Here is a 19,584-nt window from a genome sequence, read left to right as displayed (position 1 = left end):
ATGTCATGTCTACTCACACAAAAAGGTGTTTTTAAAATCATAATCAGCATACATTATTAAGCGTACAGAACTTACCCATTTTACATGCACAAAACAAGCCTGCATAACAGCAAGGGAATCTAAACCCATCTTTCTTCTTGTAAGTGATTGCTGTTTTACTTTTAGAATTTATGCCACTTAGAAGGAGGAGAAGAGTTACTTTGGTTTTTTAAATAAAAAACCTTTCAAGGAAAAGTGTAAGAAGCATCATTACACTTGGCTTCTTGGACAAGAAAGGAAATTGGATCTTAATTTCAATTTAAATAAAGTATAGATGATGTGGTAAAGAACCCTTTCTGTTGTAACTTACCTACATTTCTATCTGTAACTGCACTACTTCACAATTTGCCTGGAAGGGAGAGATTTATTAGCACTGATTATGCTCTGCATAGCATTCTATATCCACTTAAAACTTATTTCCTGATGCAGACATATTAAAGTACATACGTTAACTGTTATGCCTACTTCATGCATAAAGTAGGATTACACAAATCAGATTCTATGTCACTATTAAAAGAATCTCTCCAGTAGAGAAGTAAAACACAACCTACAACTACTATGTGCTTCCTTTATACATAAAGAGCACTTTATACCTATTTACATATTTAAAAAATTTAAGGGAGGCTTCAGTAAAATCTGTTAAATACAAATTACTTCAGAGAAACCTCGTGGAGAGATATTTGTTTTAAATGAGTGTGGGTGTCAAAGTACTATTCCTTTCAAATATATTAAGAAAGCAAGAAGTATCACAATTGTTCAATACAAATTGTTCAATACAAATGTTGTTCAAAACAACAATTATATTATAGTTGGCAAATTGGGAAAGTATGTACTCATTCTTGTCAAGAGTTATCTTGCCAGCTGCTTAGAGCAAATATTATCCGTTTTAATTCTTCCACAGTCTTGCAGCAATGGTGAACTTCTGCTGAATTAAGACCCAGCTGGTCTCAGGTAGAGACTCTACTCCTGTAGAGACCTGACTGATCCAGTCTGTGGGAACTAGGCTAAACAGCTGACTGTGCAAGATGTACTAAGGATAGAATATGGGTGGAACTGCTCAAAAGTCAGGGCATAATAAAGTGTGTTGTGAAGATTCTCCATGGGAACAAAACCTTCCTTTCTCTAAAACATGGAGGAGAATTTTCTGGCCCTTAGAACACATGGCTTCCTCAGCAACAAGAAAACATGTCAAAGCAAAATAAGAAACTATTAATGGAATTTGAGAGGACAATTATGCTTTCACTTGATCTTTTACCGAAAATATTGTAGAGGGCGGGGAGTAAGGTATATTTACAAAGCTTCTGTAGATTAACTAGTTTTCAATAACAATCCAGTATAGAACCACAAAAATTTGTTTAAAATTTAACACATAGTAACATCAAAACAAACAAATGTTTCCATGGAGACAACTACCTAAATAAATGCTCACAATGGATCCAAGGCATGACGTCACCCAGGCCTGCCTGCAACCATAGTAACATGCCAGTGTAAACAGAAATATTTTTATTTTTCTATCTAATAATGTCATAGAATTAGTAGTTTTATGGCAGTGCTTAAACCATATTCTTGCAGTGCTGAGTGGTAACACTTCTAAAATAAGAACAGAGGTATTTATATCATGGGTATTACTATTACCATATTAACTACATACAACAAGCGGAGTATGTGTGTGGCATAACTAACATATCAAGTTTCCCAGAGCAGTTGTTGACCCCAAAAACCAAAGAAATTTATGTTCCTAAGGCAACATGCCAGAATGCTGGTCAGAGATCAGTAACATCTATTCTTCTTGGGTATTCTGCTTTCCTTAATACAAAAACACTGAAGAGTTCTTAGATTGTTGTGTCTCACTGTCTTGTTGGATTAAGAAGAAGAGTGTAGCCAACATGTTGCTTTTCATACCAAATGCAGAACACTTCTGTGCCCTTCTCCTATGTCACCAATGAGCTTGCTTTCTCCACAGCAAAAAGATTCACTAAACACATATTTACACTCTGCAAGCACAATACAAGACACACAGCCTACAAACTTCTGCAACCCTGGAAGAGTAACATAAAAGAAACAGTCAGTTAATGAGAAAAATTTCCAAGAAGGAAGCAATTGTTTCAGCTATTGAAAAGATACCCATAGAATTCTCATTCTCATGAAAACCATCCATTTTGAAATACTATTGCATGTGTGCAGGTTGTATGTCTCTAAATTCAGCAGACTCAGATTGCATTACCACTCTTAATCTATGAAATATAAAAGAAAGATGTCTACATAAGGTTCAGATAGTATGTGAGAAATGAACGCTTGGATTGATCTAATATTGCCAAGATATTTAAAGTAAAACCCTACATTTTAGCAGAAGCCTGAGCTAGAGGGAAATTGAAGTTATTATCATTACAAAAATGGTGAAATACTATTTTTGGTCCTGTCATGAAAATTTCACATACAGTAGTTTATGAAAACTTTCCTTCTCACACAATACAGTTGTGACTTATCCTTGTTTTCAAGTATGGCAGTGAATTCAGGGACCAGTTTAGAAAAAATTACTTCCAACAAAGTATTTTCAGCCTTTTTTTTTTTTTAACAATGATATGAGCAGGTTTTTCAGAGAAGGGGTTGCTTCATTTTTGCCATTTAAAGTGACAAAGCTATCCTGATACCAATTGGCAAAAGAGATTTTTACATAACTTTAAGCAAGGAGCTAGCTTTGAAATGAAAATTTACCCTGCAACCATGGCGCTACTGTTGTATGCTGTCCAATGAACATATGAAGAAAAGAGTCCAACATATCAAGTTTTGACTGTGAAACTATAAAATACAGTAAGGAAAGCTGACTACATAATTGCATTTAGTTATGTACACTGTTGTTGGTTTTGCTGCATTTTTAATAGATTTCATTCAGAAGATATTGTAAATATCTTTGTCATTCACTCTTCACAATCTCTTTTGCATTTCCATGGGCAACATGCATAGAAAGATAATGATACCATACGAGATGTGTTTATTGTATGTTTTTATAACCTAACACCCCCCCTCCCCCCAAACTTTACTTTTTTACTTGTTATAGAAACAGTAGCCTATACCAACTGTACTCATGCAATCCTAATACTTGGCATAAACAGGTGGTTTTCCTCTGATCTCTAGGGATGCAATTTACACATAATCATACACATGGCTACTCTCACAAGTGGGTTTTGGCTTTTCATTTCAAGTAATTCCATTGCAAAATTCATTGCTGCTTAATTTCTTGTATTTTCTGAGCTGACTATAGAAAGTTTTTAAAATAGAAAAGGAAAAAAAGGCAAAAAAGATGTCTATTAAATCAATTTTTAACACACAACAACTTATATTACAATCCACCAAATTGGAAGGATTTGTGTGACCCTTAAGGACCTACAGACTACTGTTAAACAAAAATTCTTGGGGGGGATCACCCAATTTACATCTTTTCTTAGTAACTAATCTTTCATGTCTACTACTGTGCATTCTTTGTTTTAGACTATTCCTTCTTATCCCAAAGTACATACAAATGTTGTGATTACATGAAGGCCTTTTATGCAAGATAAATAGACAAATTACACTTCAGTCTGATCTGACATCCTCATGCAGACAGAAAACAGCATTCTATACTTATTTTCTTATTTGTAACAAAGGTTCATCAGAATTTCCTCAATTTATATAACAACATAACCTTAAGTGAACTAATCTCTGAAAGAAGGGGTTTTGAGTCTATAAGAATGTTCATTACTTGTCAGGATCGAACTGATAAAATCTCTCCTGCTGCAGAGAAAGTTACCAATCAGAGAATAAAACACTATCTTTCAGTAGCTCTTCGGTAAACATACATGTTACTAATTTCCCTGTTACTTTGTTTATCCAGACTATCAGCAACACATAGTTCCTATCTATTTTGCTAGTGTCTGTAGCAGAACAATAAATAAATGAAGCCTGGGAAAGTTAGCAAGATGACAAACATGGGCTTTATACATAGACATAATAATTCATAAATTCAAAGAACAATTCTACTAAATTAATTTTCTAGTGTTTGAACAACACATGCTATTGTCATAAACTATAGCTGGCTAGAAAACAAACCCTGCTAAACACAGTGGCTTCCCAGAAAACCTGTTTGGAAGTCCTACCACAATGCTAGATAGCAATTGTAGCTGGGTATGACAAACATGTCATCTTATCTTTGTGTGTGTTCCCTGGCCAAACTACAACTGCCAAGATTCACCAGCCCCATCTCACTGAACCAGTGCAGCTGACCATAAAGATCCGAGGCCAAAGTTCATCTTGTGAGATGCAGTCTAGCTGACAACAGTGAAGTACAGAGCCTTCTGATACCCATAAGCATAACTCTTACTGAGGCATGGAAGCAGTGCTCTGCACTTTCTGTGGAGTTGGAGATTCTTTTACAGTATTTAATGTTTTTCATTTAACACAGATGGGGAAAAACATGGGTTGTCAAAAAACCTTAGTGCTCTGCTGGGAAAAAGCTGCATGTAAAATGGAAATGAGTAAGAGTTTATTTTGTGAGTATGCCTGTTTTGATGCATCACAAATCTATCATTATGCTTAGCTTAGGGTTAAATGTGAAGCAAAAGAGAAAGCAAGGAAAAGCATTTGGCTGAACATGCTTGAGAAACCCTGTATACTCAGCCTATGCATAAGCCTCCTAAGTTAGAGCATATTACTAACACTTGAGTAACTAGAGCCATTAAATCTTCCCTTCTTAAAACATTATATATGAAATAAATGTGATGTAGACTAAAAAAAGAATTGCTGACATATGCTCTCAACAATAAAAATGGAAAAAAAAAAGCCCAACACTTAAGAAAACGTGGAAGTATACCTACTGAAAGAATGCACGTGAAAAAACAGACCTTCCTAATAAAGATAGCAAATTTCAGCTATTGTAAGCTTCCCTATCTGCCATTTAAGCAATATTAATTTAAAAATACAATAACTTTAAAAGAGAAGAATGGATGAAATACATGTATATGTACAGGTGAGGAATGAGCAAGTAATTAATAAACAAGATAAAAATGCTTTTGCATTTGATGCAGTTATCTTCTAAACTATTAAGTACTAGATAGACAGAGGAAAAGATGGCGTGCTTCCTCCAAGAGAAATGACAACACTTCACAGGGGTCACGGGAGAGAGGTCTGAGAAACTGATGAACAGGCACCTCCCCACAGAGGCAGAAACAAGAACCCCCGAGCTGAGCTGAGATTGCTGAACAACTGCAAGGAGGTATGTTGACATTCACCTTGAGCCTCAGATCTCAGCCACCTCACAACTCATTCCTGCAGAACAGGACTGGATTCCCTCTACCCCAGTAGGCACCAAAACTGATACTTCATTGTATCTGCAAAAGTTGTACAATTGTTCATGTCATATCATGGGATTGTCCTATCACTAACTTGCCCAGATACTGACATGAGAAAGTAGTGCTAAGATTTCCTGTAATGATAGATACAGACAAATTTAAGTCAATGAAAGCTCAAGAAAATTTTAAAATAAATTCTAGCATTATCTATCATAGATCAATAAAGAAACAAATAACCTTACAGCCTGAACATCCATTTCAAATAAGCTAGTTCACTGATAGTATACCTAACTCTGGCAACACAACTTCCAAAAAATGCAAGTAGGACTCAAAGAGAAAGTGGACTGATACAAGAACAGGAGAGTTGTATTGTGCACATATAGTGTTTTCAATTGCCTAGATAATATCCCTGAGGGGAAAAGAAACAAAGAACAAAAGAAATCAAATAAGTAATGTCATTCTAACTGTGCATGTTACACTGGGCAGCCTTTCAAGATCAAGGGCCTTTTCTTCTCTGCCTTTCTATGCTTTGATGCAATCAAAAGGGTCAGTGCCTGTAGCAAATTTTCCCAACTACCCTTGTACGCCACTCAGTTTGTCCTGCCCTCCCCAGCATTACATCACAGTAGTTGAAAGCATAAGCCAAACAAATGTTCTGACAAGCTACAATTAAGGAACGTTCCTTAAAGCATATTCCTCAATACAATGACGTTTGAGACTTTTAGCAGTTACTCTGGTAATAAAAAGCAGAAAATACATGATCCTCCGATCAGACACCAGGGGGAGGGGGAAAGTGAAAATGATCCAATTCCACACAAAGCGAGAACAAACAAACAAAAATTATTTGGGGCTTCATACAGAATATGCCAGAACAGTTCAATGTCTTCCCTTGGATTTGACAAGTTTCTGGATCAAGCCTGCCTAGGTTTTCAGTCTGGGGAGAAAGTTTCACTAAAGTTCCAATCTGCTCACAAAAATAAGCTAGGACCACCGATATAATCGTAACCAATTAATCACAGCCATGATCACAGCCATGGGTCTGCATCACAAATTCACCACCATTTTGGCGTGGCCCTACACTTTAAACTTGAGTAGGTGTTGTGCTGGACATCAGGACTGTTGTTAGAATAATCGCTTTTAGTACATATCCCACTTTAGCCTCAGTCCACCAAGGCTGAGTTTTGGCAAGATGTAAAACTACATCCTGACTTCATTCAGATATCCTTCAGGAAACATTCACATCCTTTACTGCAGTCAAAAAAATATGTTTCTTGGAATAGCCTGCTTTTTTTCTGATCACATCATACCACTTTGTACAGCACAACACCTGAATACTGAAGTCAGTTTAAGATAGCAGGCTAGAAGCTGAAAGCTGTATATTCAGACAAAGCAACAATGTTTCATAAAGGAACAAGAAACAGATTGATTGTGACAAAGACATACAGTGCTTCAGAAGATAAATTTAGATGACGTCTACAAAATATGGTGAGAAGACAAGGAAATTAAGGCAGAAAGGAACTTACTTGATTTTACTGAAGACAATGTCAACATCTGTGATTGTCACATTCTTCCCATCTATCACATGACAGTCCTTACATAGCTTTGACCAGTTCTTCCCATGCATTTCTTTTCCTGTAGCTCTTGTATCACCATGGATGGCAAATTTTCTAAAGGCCTCTTCCAGAGCACTTATTTCTCCTGCCATAGCTCCCTCATGGGAGCTGTTTGAATCACAGGACAACCGTTTTGCTGCTCGGTCCTTTGCTGGATCTGAAGGAGACTTTGGAGGCGTCTTATTCACAGGTTTTGTCAACTTCACTTTATTGTCAGTCATTGTGCTACAAAGAAGAGGAGGATAAACTCATTACATTAATTTGCACTAGTTTACTTTCTGTTAAGCTACAGGCTACAGTCCATGTCACAACATATGAAGAATAAGTTGTCTATAAAGTCAGCAAGAACTCAGTGCCCTCCGCCATCAAACAATAGTCTATACATAGAACTATGTAACTCTCTGCCCACCTAGAAAAAAATTCTAGCATAATAATAATAAAAGAGTCAGGGAAAGAACATTCCAAAATAGGGCACAAACCTAATTTCACCATCATTACATCTCTTTCACCACAATCACTCTACTGATTTGAATAAAAGTATGCCCTTTACGTTGTAGGCATTACTACCTACTTTTATTTCTGAAGGAAAAATAAACTGCCTTTTATTTTCTGGACTGTGGCTTTTAAATTATTTTTTATTGAAAAATGATATATTTTGAAGGTGCAGCAAAAATATTAATGTTACAACCCTTATGTTATATAATGTAAGGGCTAACAAGTAAGGAAGCCTCAGAAATGCTTAGACAAGTCTCTCCTGTTACCAAAACCATTCCTTTCTTTCCACAGCTGTAGCTGTGGAATTCATTTGGCATGAACACATCCATGATGCAGGAGCACTGAGAAGGGATGTCATTACTGCAGAGAACAACTTTCAGATTACCTTATGTTCATATAGGATAGGTTTGCCTTCTTTTAAAAGAAACCTTAAACTGAGCAACAGAATGCTAAAGTTATTTTTATGTGTCTTTATAAAGGAGAAAACCCCTAACATGCCAGAAGCATGCCATAGAAGCCTTTGCCTTCTGCCCATCCACTCTTAGCTTGGCACATGAGTAAGAGGCACTGAAAAGCCTAGGGAAAGCATGGACTGTGAGCCTGTCCCAACAGCTACATGCACACTGTTGCCCAGACTCACATCTGTGGTGCTGCAACAAATTTTAACCCATAAAGAGGTGCTCCAGGTATCAGAAGTTTGGCAAATACTGGATAAGGGTTGGAAAGCCCACCATACTTACCTTGTCCATTCTTCTAAAGTCACAGCTGTACGTGGTATGTGACTAACACATGCAAAGATTGGTATGTGTGTCTACTTAAGATTTTAACTAACTACAGATAGAAAGTTCTTTTGGCTTATATATTGCACTTCACTACAAGCTCCTCAGCAATGGAAACAATTTTAGAATTCTACCTCTTCCAATATTGCACAACCTCTGTCACTTGAACAACCAAGGCATACCCTTTCCTGGATACTGCAACAGCACTAACCATTACTAAGTGCTGTGCAACAGTTATTGTTAAGCTTCATGATTAGAAACAACTTTTTAACAAAAACTATAGTAAAGGACCTTTGTCCTTTACATTTGAGCACATGCAGCATGGTACTACTATCTTTTTTGAAAACATTCCAGTAAATTGTTAAAAACCTTGTTCTATCTCAAGCCTGAGGATCCTTCTGTTTTGTTTAGACCGTCAGCACAAGTTTTGGCCAAGAAACAAAAAAGCTAAATTAAAATTGACAGGAATTTATTAACTGTAGCCTGAGACTTATATGTGCACCTATGAAATAAAAAGAAAAGCATGGGGGGGGGAAGAGTTTGAAAATGTAAAGTTCATTAAAAAGTTAAAAAGGTAACCAATGCCCATTTCTATCTCATTTGTGCCCTGCCTGCTGTAGTGGTTTAGGCCCAGCTGGCAGCTGAGCACCACGCAGCCGCTCGCTCACCCCTCCCCCAGCGGGATGGGGAGGAGAAGTATAACAAAAGGCTTGGGTCAAGATAAGGACAGGGAGACATCACTCACTAATTATCATCACGAGCAAAACAGACTGAACTTAGAGAGGTGATTCATCTAATTTATTACTAAATAAAACAGAGTAGAGGAATGAGAAATAAAATCAACTCTTAAAACCCCTCCCCTCACCCCTCCAATCTTCCCAGGCTCAACTTCACTCCCGGCTTCAACCTCCACCCCCCTCAGCGGCACAGGGGGACCAGGAATGGGGGTTATGGTCAGTTCATCACGTGGTGTTTCTGCTGCTTCTTCATCCTCAGGGGGAGGACTCCTCTCATCATTCCCCTGCTCCAGCATGGAGTCCCTTCTCACGGGAGACAGTCCTTCACGAACTGCTCCAACATGGTCTCTTCCATGGGGTGCAGACCTTCAGGAGCAAACTGCTCCAGCGTGGGTCCCCCACGGGGTCACAAGTCCTGCCAGCAAATCTGCTCCAGCGTGGGCTTCTCTGTCCATGGGTCCACAGGTCCTGCCAGGAGCTTGCTCCAGCCTGGGCTTCCCACAGGCCACAGCCTCCTTCAGGTGCCTCCACCTGCTCCAGTGTGGGGTCCTCCACAGGCTGCAGGTGGAATCTCTACACCCCCTCATCCTTCCTCCATGGGCTGCAGGGGGACAGCCTGCTTCACCATGGTCTTCACCACGGGCTGCATGGGGATCTCTGCTCCAGCACCTGGAGCACCTCCTGCCCCTCCTTCTGCACTGACCTTGGTGTCTGCAGAGTTTCTTACATCTTCTCACTCCTCTCTCTGGCTGCAAAAACTTCCCCCAACTGGTTTTTTTTCCTTCTTAAATATGTTATCACAGAGGCGCTGATTGGCTTGGCCTTGGCCAGCACACAAACAGTGCTACCAAAACAGTGGTGACAGAACATAAGAAGAAAACAAAACCACTGCTGACACAATCTATGCAAGAGAGAATTACATTAGAAATCAGATCATGAAGATCTATCATCTACCTCCTTTTTCAAGGAAGCTTGACTTCCAACAGCAGAAGTCTCTTTCAAGCTTGTACCATTTCAAATCCACTGGAGCTGGAAACTAGAACCAGAAATTTTTCAAATTAACTTGCTAGAGAAAGACAGGCAGACAGTACACATCAGCAAAAAGCAAAGTCTGTATTTGAATGTCTGTATAGGATATTAAAATACAAAGTTACTTCTGTAAGCAAGTAACAGGACAAAAGAAGGTGGAGATCTGCTACAGTAAGGTACGTACAGCTCATATAATTTTGCAATTTTATCTAGTGCCAAATAAACCTTCCAAGAGATTTTTGGGAATAGTCCCCTCTTGCTCTTAGCAATTTCGTCAAGAAGCTATACTCAGTGTGAATATTCTTGAAAGACACAATTGCACAGTTTACAAACTAGAAGAAAATGTCTGTGCCATTCTGTCTCATCTGAAATTAGAAAAAATAACCATATGCCTACATTTTTAAGTATCTCCTGAATAAAATCTTTCTTTAAGCCAGCATCAGTGCCTTGCTGGCCAACGTTGCCTAATCCCATGTCACCCATAACTCAACTTTGTACAGCACAGTAGAAATGTGTTTTAAAAAGCAACTAGTCATTTCAAATCATTAGCTGAAATGCACACTTTAAAGGATTCTGATTTTCTGATTTGTGTGATTTTTAAAATGATTACATCATTTTTTGGCTGTACTACTGCCTTATGCTGTCTTCAATATGATAGCTATTATCTATTGAAAATATTTTTACTTTCAGTTGCTAATAAATTAAAAGTTTATACACTTGGGATAGAAAAAAATGCTTCAGGGACATATTTGGCCTTGAGAAAGATAGTTCACTTCTAGACTTAGTTCTCTTAGATATCAATAACTGAACTTTGTAATGGGGTGCTTTGAGCAGCTCTGGGCCAGGGAGGAAACAGGACACACTCTATAGAAAAGGCTTCAGTTCTGAATAGCAAAATCTGGTATGCAAAGCAGATTCATTTCAAAGAAATCCTCACCATCTAAAGTAGAAGATCAAAGATAGATTAAAACTAGGGCTCTGCTGTGGTTGCCAAAAATTGTCATGGATACTCCTTTTCTTGTTGAACCATAATTACAGTTTACTTGTTAAAATACCACATAATAGCAGGAAATTTACTAGAAAGTAGCTACCTGGTTTATGAAAATACTGACCTAATCTCAACTTAAAATTTTCTTTCTTAACACTACAAACACACTCTGAAAGAAATATATTCATTAATAAACTATATTAGAAGGTAAAGAACAGGATATGCATAACACAAGATACAAAATCAGATTTTAATGGGGTCAGCTGCTGAGATTGATGAATTTGGAGAAAAGATTCAACAGCGCAATGGCATAGTTGCAATGCAATAATGGTATTACTAACATCTACTCTTTCCTGTAATTCTTGCCTTTACATATGCCAACTTTATTTCCCATGCACAACACCTAGCTCCATTGCAACTTGCAACACAACTCCACAAGACCCCATAGTTATGTTTACACTGAGCATCAGGGTCCTCCTCTAGCTAAAATCCAAGAGTCTGCAGTCCAAATTCCTCACCTCGAGCCCAAAGACAGTAACTTGAATAGACCAGCCCTAAAATGGAATATCTGCTCAAGTTCTCAATCTTAGCCCTGATCCCTCCAAAAGTTCTTAACCTCTTCTACCATATGCCCCAGACAACTAAGCAGCAAAAAAAAAACCCCAAAAAACCCACCAAACCTACAAATTCTATGCTTGACTTCCTTCTGTTCTGCAGTTCCTTTAGCTGTTGTTTTTACGCAAACTCCATGGTTCTGTTTTGCTTACAATCACATCATAAAGTTTTGGCCACAAGGTAGAGTTGAGATGGTACCCTAACTATACCCTAAATATCCACCAAGACATAAACCAAAACAGATTCCCCAGACAGTCTTTCTGTACCCTCCTTGCCACCCAGCAATTCTGTTGTACGTTTTGTCTCTGTGATCTGTTAAGTGAGAAGGGCAAGTAGGTAATCCATAGCATAAACCCTAGACTTATAAGCAATGATACTGTTCTACTATCTGCAAAATGTCACCAGCAGGTTAAAAAAACCCAAACTTTCAAGCACTGTATTTCATTTTTGCTAGTCCTTAAGCCAAGTATGAGTATGCAGGCTTTCCAACACTCTTGCTCTTTGTAACAGGTATTCAGACCAAAAAATTCCCTAGCTCACAGGAAAATTTCATCCAACTGATCTCCCTTGCATCCTCACCTTCCAAAGGGGGGAAAATAGAACAGATTAATTTGCAAAAGCTTCTATACATCTATTTAGTTGGCCAAGAAAAATACGATTCTATATTCAGTCAGATAGCATCTCTCACGCATATGATCACATCAGACATTTGAATGAATGCTCAAGAGAAAAGTAGCCAGGAATCTACTGATTTTATTGAGAACTAGAAATAGAGTAGGGGGAAAGGAGAGAGATGGTGGACCTCTTGCAATGCAGTTAACACAGCCAGCAAGTTGAGATAAGTCTGGTATTACATAAAGATTTGAAGAATAATATTTTGTTAACATTAACAATTTTACTTCTGTTTTAACCTCAAAATAAGCTTCCTATTTCTGAGCTGTTCTCTTATAAAGGCATCAGCTTCAACCTCTCCACACCTACATTCCCAGCTCCTCAGCCCAGCCAAACTACCAGCCTTCCTAAAAATACTTCTTAGATGGTCTTAAACCTGAAAGGTCATTGGCTTTTAGAAAATAGGCATACTACAAAGAATTCTGCCCACAGGCACACAACTTAGTAGTTTTATGTTAATTGTTAACTTCCATTCTCCTGTTAATCCTTCCTGCACATCAAGTGTTGGTAAGCCTGCAAGTGCCTAAGGAGTAACTTTTATCAGAATCTGTTTCTGCACTGTTGGTGAAACTTATCCACTGCATCACAAATAGTTGCCATCCAGAATTTCTTAAGACCTTCCAGCCAATTCAAGCAAAAAATAAAGCAACTTTTCAATGAGAATGAGAGGTGCTATTCTGATGAGTGAATTGGATTCATAACATTATCGAACTGTGCCAGGCATTTGAATTTGTCTCACTGCATCTGTTTTATTTTAGTACTTGATCTATCTTCCCCATGTTTTAAAAATTTTCAGAATTGCAGTTAAAGGGAATTCTCACTTATTTTCTGTGTGTAATTATTTATGCCAAATAAAAACAGCAGAGACAGTACAGCAGATGGAATCTTTTCCCCACATTTCTGCATAAACATTCAAGATGAGGGAAGGGATAAACAGCTGGAGAAATGTAACATCCTCCCAGTAAATTGCAATGCTTTAGACAATGCTCTTAAAGCTTCCCTTAAGCTTCCTTCACAGCTATCAGTAGGAACCAGAGTTAAGGCATTTCTCTTCTGAGTTCTACTCTGGGCATATTTCTCCACATGTGATGCTCAAGTGAATGAGAGTCATACATTTTCCCAAGCATATAACACAGAAGAAAAATGAGCAGAGAACACTGTAAACCAAGCAAAGCTAACACAACTCTATCTACATTTAAACCCATCTTTACTTAAAGAAAGTTAAATCATTTCACAGGCTTTATGAGGAACTGCATGGCTGAACCTCTAGTTCTCTTAAGAATATACCTGTATCTAGGACTATGGACAAGGGCAAAGGCTGGCTAGATTATACAGCTACATTAAGACCTTCAGCAGGACACACACAGAGTAACAAAAATGGTGGTCACTCAAGCTGTCCAATGTTTCTCCTTAGCAAAACAGTATTTCAGATTGTGATGAAGTTACAAACATTCTTAAGGAACAGCCTTAGAAAACATATTAGCAAGTACAGAGATTATTTTGACTGCTGACAAATGGCTGTTACTGTTTTATTTCTAAAAACTATTGCTATCTGCCTAAATAGTTACTGCTACATTATCACTTATATATAAAACTAGGTTTAGTTCTTTGTAAATTACATTCCTCCATTACAAAGAACCACTTCATAAAATATCACCTCTTTATGCATAAATTAAGGACCTATACACAGATACACACACTCTTATCAGCAACAGTTCTATTAGAGCTTTTTTCTTTTAAAAGATGCACATGTTCACCTGACAACATTAAAACCACACAAAAACTCTTTATCTAACAATAACTCTTAACTAGCTCTACAATATACTGTAATACCACCATGTCACTTACACAAGGTTTCCACTATGAAGGCAAAAGCATAAATACAGGCATCCACCACACATTTTAAGGATCAGTGAACTCTTGTCATGCATTTTTTTCCATTATGCAGCTATCACATTTGAGGATTCCACTTACTAAGTATTCATCCTGAGCTCTGCTGGGCTGCTATTGGTGGTAGATGAATAAATAATCTGGACACAAATATTCCACAATTCCACACACAGGCAAGGATACTAGGCAGTGTCTAGAACAGCCTTCACAGAAGAAAGTGAATACATCACTGATTAAAGCACAACAAAAGAGGAGTCTCAACTGTTTAGATGAGTTAGTTTTTCATGGTGCATCACAAAAATAAAAATAAATTAAAAAAAAATAAAAAAGGACATGGGAATCACAGATCCAAAAAGACCAGGAGACAACAGCTGCTTTCCATAGTAGTTAGTCATACAATTAATTTACAGCTCCAAATAACATCGCTTTAGGATTAGTTGAGTTCCCCGACTTGTAACACTACAATTGTAGTTTCCTTAGCCTTGTTTCTTCATACACTACACATTGTCCTCTCCCACCACCCCCATCCAGAACAGACTACTAGTCTGAACTTCCATAGAACCCTTTCAAAATATTTCTGCAAAAGCCATGAGTAATGAAGATCCACCCCACAAAAGGAGATCAGAGATTGTTCAGCAAAGAGATCACTTAAAAAAAAAAAAAAAACCAGACAGGGGGCTTTGTGTACCACCTATAGGTAAAAGTATCAAGATAACCAAGCTGATGCTATTGACAGGGATAGAATTAGATCAAAGAACATTTGAGCTAACAGAGACTTACGGGCCTTGAAAGCACTGTAAGATTTAATAGTCGCAAAGTATAACCTCTGATCAAAGAACTGGAGATGGTGTAAGAGCTACAAAATCATGAGACAAGATGTTTCACCATGAGAGACTTAAAGAATTCCGCAAATATAATTTGTTAGGTGATTGAAGTTACTTGAGTGAGGTATCCAAATACCTTTGCAAAGAAACTGCATCACATACTAAATGGCTCTTTACTGTCAAAGATATAAAAAAAACCTCTACAGCTAAAAATTCAGGCAACACCAATGCAAATTAGAAATAAGACTTCCTTAGAGAGAGATAGTCAACCATGGGAAATACTAGAGGTAACTTCTAAGAATAGCTGCAACTACTTCACATGCTGACATCTGCACATTAAACTTCATTTAATACAGAAGATACACTTAGTCAAGCATCTCTGAAAGACAGACTTCTATCAAATATGTTATTGGTCTCAGATAACTAACTGAAAATAATGCATACATGAGTCAGATTAGATTCTGTAAAGATCCCTAAGTCTGCTGCTTCAGTTTTGTCTGAATCCAAAAAAATAAACTAACCTTTAAGTACAATTTTTTTTCAACTACCCACAGCTCAGTACAAAACAGGAGGGGAATACTTCCCTTGCTAAATCATCAATAAGTTCTTTTACATCTATGAGGTCCTGTAGGATGAACTGTTTGGGTACTGGTCCTTCTGACAGTGAAATCGGATGAGACAGGCAGATGCAGATTCGCTTTTAATTTAAAAATAAGCAGTCATCAACAATGAAAGCATGCTTTTGTGAGCAAGACCTCTTAGCATTTGAATTTCCATTGCAAGAATTTCCTTAGCCCTGATCCAACAGAACACCATTCCTCAACTGCACATTTAAGAATTTGTTTGAGCTGCATCCCTCAGAGATTCAAGCAAAAAAATTAAAATCAAGGACATAACAGTTTTAGGTTTTTCTGTGCTCATTTTGTCAAATGCTCCAATATTTGAACACTGACACACAAGCATATTCTTAAGATTAGCCAAATTGGGCAAGAATTAATAAGATTATTTAAGACAGTTGTACTGCAGATTCATTTTTGTGTTTTCATCTGCCACATAATGCATTGAAGCCTTGGTCTGTGTACTCTTGGTTTTCCATCCAGGACAAGGTAAGTTTATATCACACACTCAGGACATTAAGAGGCAGAGGAAAGATGAGGAGGAAAAGAAAAAGAAGGAACCTTAAGACAACTGGCAAGAGTAAGAACCTAGGCTTCTCTACATCTGCCTTAGAGTCCTGATACAGTTAAGATTCCCTCTCAGCAGGACCAAACTGAATTGCCCACCCACTACACATAGCAACAATAGAAAAAAAACTGCCTGTCTCCCTCCTTAAAAGAATCATCATCTTCCCCTGCCCCACCCCAAATTAAGCTCAAGGTACAAGAAGTAAAAATAATTTCTACCATACAGCTGCCTACAGAAAGTAATTGGAATGAATATATCTACTGTAAAAATTAAATAAAAATACATTCTTTTTCACCACAGTCAATTCACAGTTTAAACTGGGCACAGAAACAACTACTTGCTGGATGTACATTTCCATTTATAAAGATCTTTTCTTACATTTACAAGGGTCAAGTGCAAGCACTGCAGGAGATTCCTGTGTGAACTTTATCTGCAATTTGATCCTTGCATGGCATGCTGTCTAAGCATTACACTGTACTATGATTTAATACTGGACATATACTTTAGCAGTTACAAATGATGGACCATTAAAGGCATATGACTGTGACCCAGACAGGTACAAAAGCATTCAAACCAGCATTTTATTTTGGTTTTGAGAGGGGCAAGGTTGAGTTGGGGTAAGGCCTGTAAAAAGAATAATTTGAAAAAGAAATGGCTCATCACTAAAGGATTAAAAGAATGGCCATTGACATTTTAAAAATAAATAAATTCTATACAAAGTCACGTTATTTTAAGCCTAAGACTGTGAAAGTGTATAGGTATCTCTCCATTTCCCCCCCAGGTTTTCACAGCACTAGAGGAAAAAAACCCCAAACCTTCATGCTTCATTATCATGCTAACACTTGCCCACCTTCTAAAGCATGCTATTTAATGAAACTAGTTGAGAAAACAGTGTGAAGGCTCAGTAAAAGTCAACGAAAACAGTCTCATATCATGTGTTCTTTTCGGGCTGGGGGTTGTTTTTTGCCCCTCCTTTTCTTTTCTTTTTAAATAAATATAAGCAGTTATGCAATCCTTTGTAAAATCTGAAAGAATTTCCCCCCAAACCTGCTCATGTAGACCCTGCAAAACATGAATAGGGAAACTGCTTGTAAGCAGCATATACTGCAAGATTCAAAGCTGTCAACGTTTAAGACGCACACTTTTCACATGTGTGCTCAGCACCTTGTAGCACACACCCAGATTCCCGTGGAAGAATTTCACCCAGGTACAAGACCTTTTACGCAGGACTGAAGAAATACTTGCAACCACCACTGATTGGGGGGTGGGGGGAGGGTGGGGGTGTGTGTGTAAAGGGGGAGTGGGGATGTATTTATTTTCAAGCTAGCTAGTCGGAGTCGCCGATTAATTCGCAGGATTTTGTCTCATCCCGGTTTTCATCCTAGAGTACTGTACTTGGCTTTATATCTGCGGGTGTTGCACTGCAGTCCCTAAATAGTCTCCTACACCTGATGCTGGTTTTCATGAAGGACGCCATATAGGCGCGGTTCTCAGAGACAAAGCCCCTTCAGCTAACACTGAGGCATTTAAAAAAAAAAAAAAAAGGCAAATAGTCTTTATCCATCAATCTCCATAAAAGGGGACCGCTTGATCTGCACAAGAATACAAGCTGCAGCGGCTGACGCTTTGCTGTCGCCTCTACAAAATAGCTAACAGCAGAACATCTGGTGTGTGCGCAAGGTGAATCCTCCCCCCAGCTCCTTCGGGAGATGCCCGCAGGCACAGCCGGGCTTATGAGCCGCCAGCATCGCTCATCCATCGACCTGCTGCTGCATCGCCGCAACAGCCGGGAAATAGCCCGCCCCGCTCCGCACAGGTTGCGGCCGCGCGTCCCCTCCCCGATGGCGGCGGGAGATGCGGCTGCCGGGGCCCATCCCGATGGGCGGGCAAAGGAGAGCAGCTCTGTACCGAGCCCCTCTCCCCTCCGGTCCCTTCCCCAGGGCTCTCGTAGGACAGCAGGAGGGGCGCAGAAGAACGGAGGAGACAGAGAGGGGTTAATCCTGCGGATGAAAGCTGCTGCTGCTGCCACCGCCTTTTCCCGCAGCTTCCCGCAGACGTTACATAACGGCAGGGCGCTGCGCGCCGCTCCGGTGAGGCCGGGCCGCCGGTCGCACGGCGGCACCGGGGGCCGCCAGCCCGGGGTAGCTCCGCTAACGCGCCCGCCCCCCCCCGCTTCTTCGTTAACCAAATAGAAAGCAATTAGCCAGCGCGTTAAAAGGGGGGGGGGGGGGGGGGGAGATGGCAAGAAAAAAACCCATCCCAAAAAAAACCAGGGGCTTGTCATGCCCGCCACGCAAGAGGTGCCTACTCACCGCCGGCTCTCGAGGGGCAACAGGTCCCGGCAGCCCAATCTGACGCTCGTCCGAGCTCCAGCGCTATCCAGAGCGCCCGTCAAGCCGGCGCGGCGGCTCCGACAGGCACCGCCCTCGCTGCCAGGGCATTGGCGAGCGCCCGGCGCTGCCTGCCCGCCCCTCCGCCGCTCGCCCCCATAGGCCGGGCGGGCTGTCCGGTGGGCGGCTGGTCCCGCCCCCCGCGGAGCCTGAGGTAATGAATTAGAGCAAGGGCAGCTGCTGTCTTTGCTGCCTTAAATGGCTGGTTACGGTTGGCGGCGCCTCTGTCCGCTCCTCCCTGCTTGCTGCCCGGAGCTCGGCCGCAGGTGGGCAGCGTATGGCATAGGGGCAGGTGAAGCGAAGCGAAGCGGCACGGCTGGAGGGTAATGGCTCCCTGACCGCTCCCTTCGCCAGGAGCTGGGGGCTGCGCGGAGCGGGCCAGTGACCCTTCACCGCGGCTGGCGCGGGAGTCGAGGCCAGATCCAGCAGCTTCCGCCATCTGGAGCGTCCTATTCCCCCTTCCCGAGGGAGAAACAGAGACCAAAGGGTGCCACGCTCCTCTGTGTCCTGCTGGGCTCTGGCAAGCTTGGGTCTGGATTGCTGCTCGGCTGTGCTTTAAGCTGTGGTTGTTGACATAAAGTAAATAAAAATGGAAGAGACTGGGCTGTGCAGTGCTTTAGACATTCCATAAAACCTCGTGTTCCCTCAGCTTGCCACTTGCCTAAGAGCAGGCCTAGAGTTGGCACAGCAGAGAGGTGCAGCCACTAACCTAATTTGGACCAATCCCATCCAAAATCTTAGAGCACCAAGACAGTTGAGGAATCAGCAGAAATCTAATGAACTGTTGTGCATCCTCATTCATGAATTTATAACCAGACTCCAATGACCCAACAGAGCTTGGTGGACCATAACTTGATAGCTGCTGTGCTGGAATCAAGTTAAAACAATCTACCTGCAGGGGTGAGGGAGAAAAGCAAAAAGATCCAGTTAATGTGCAGTGGAGTCTCAATTTTTCAAATGCAAGATAGATACATGGCTAATTTTTAAAAATAGTCATATACCTA

The 19,584-nt window shown here is 40.0% G+C and overlaps 1 protein-coding gene across 3 annotated transcripts in view; it reads right to left on the bottom strand.

Moving 5' to 3' along the window:
* Positions 1-18,637, bottom strand: part of TPPP (tubulin polymerization promoting protein) — a 76,623-nt gene extending 57,986 nt beyond the window's left edge. Inside the window, exons 1-3 of one of the 3 annotated variants that reach the window (XM_075745279.1) lie at positions 18,503-18,617; positions 14,266-14,384; positions 6,887-7,201 (exon numbers count right to left, since the gene is read on the bottom strand). In XM_075745279.1, coding sequence (XP_075601394.1) covers positions 6,887-7,201; positions 14,266-14,276 — 326 coding nt within the window. In that variant the 5' untranslated portion in view covers positions 14,277-14,384; positions 18,503-18,617. Of the gene's footprint in view, positions 1-6,886; positions 7,202-14,265; positions 14,385-14,961; positions 14,981-18,502 lie in introns of those variants that run through there. The other 2 variants (XM_075745280.1, XM_075745281.1) reach the window with 2 other exon arrangements.
* Positions 18,638-19,584: the final 947 nt, after the last annotated feature.

This window comes from Balearica regulorum, chromosome 2 (assembly GCF_011004875.1).
Source record: "Balearica regulorum gibbericeps isolate bBalReg1 chromosome 2, bBalReg1.pri, whole genome shotgun sequence".
Classification (NCBI taxonomy): domain Eukaryota; kingdom Metazoa; phylum Chordata; class Aves; order Gruiformes; family Gruidae; genus Balearica; species Balearica regulorum.
This window is presented reverse-complemented; position numbering and strand designations above follow the sequence as displayed.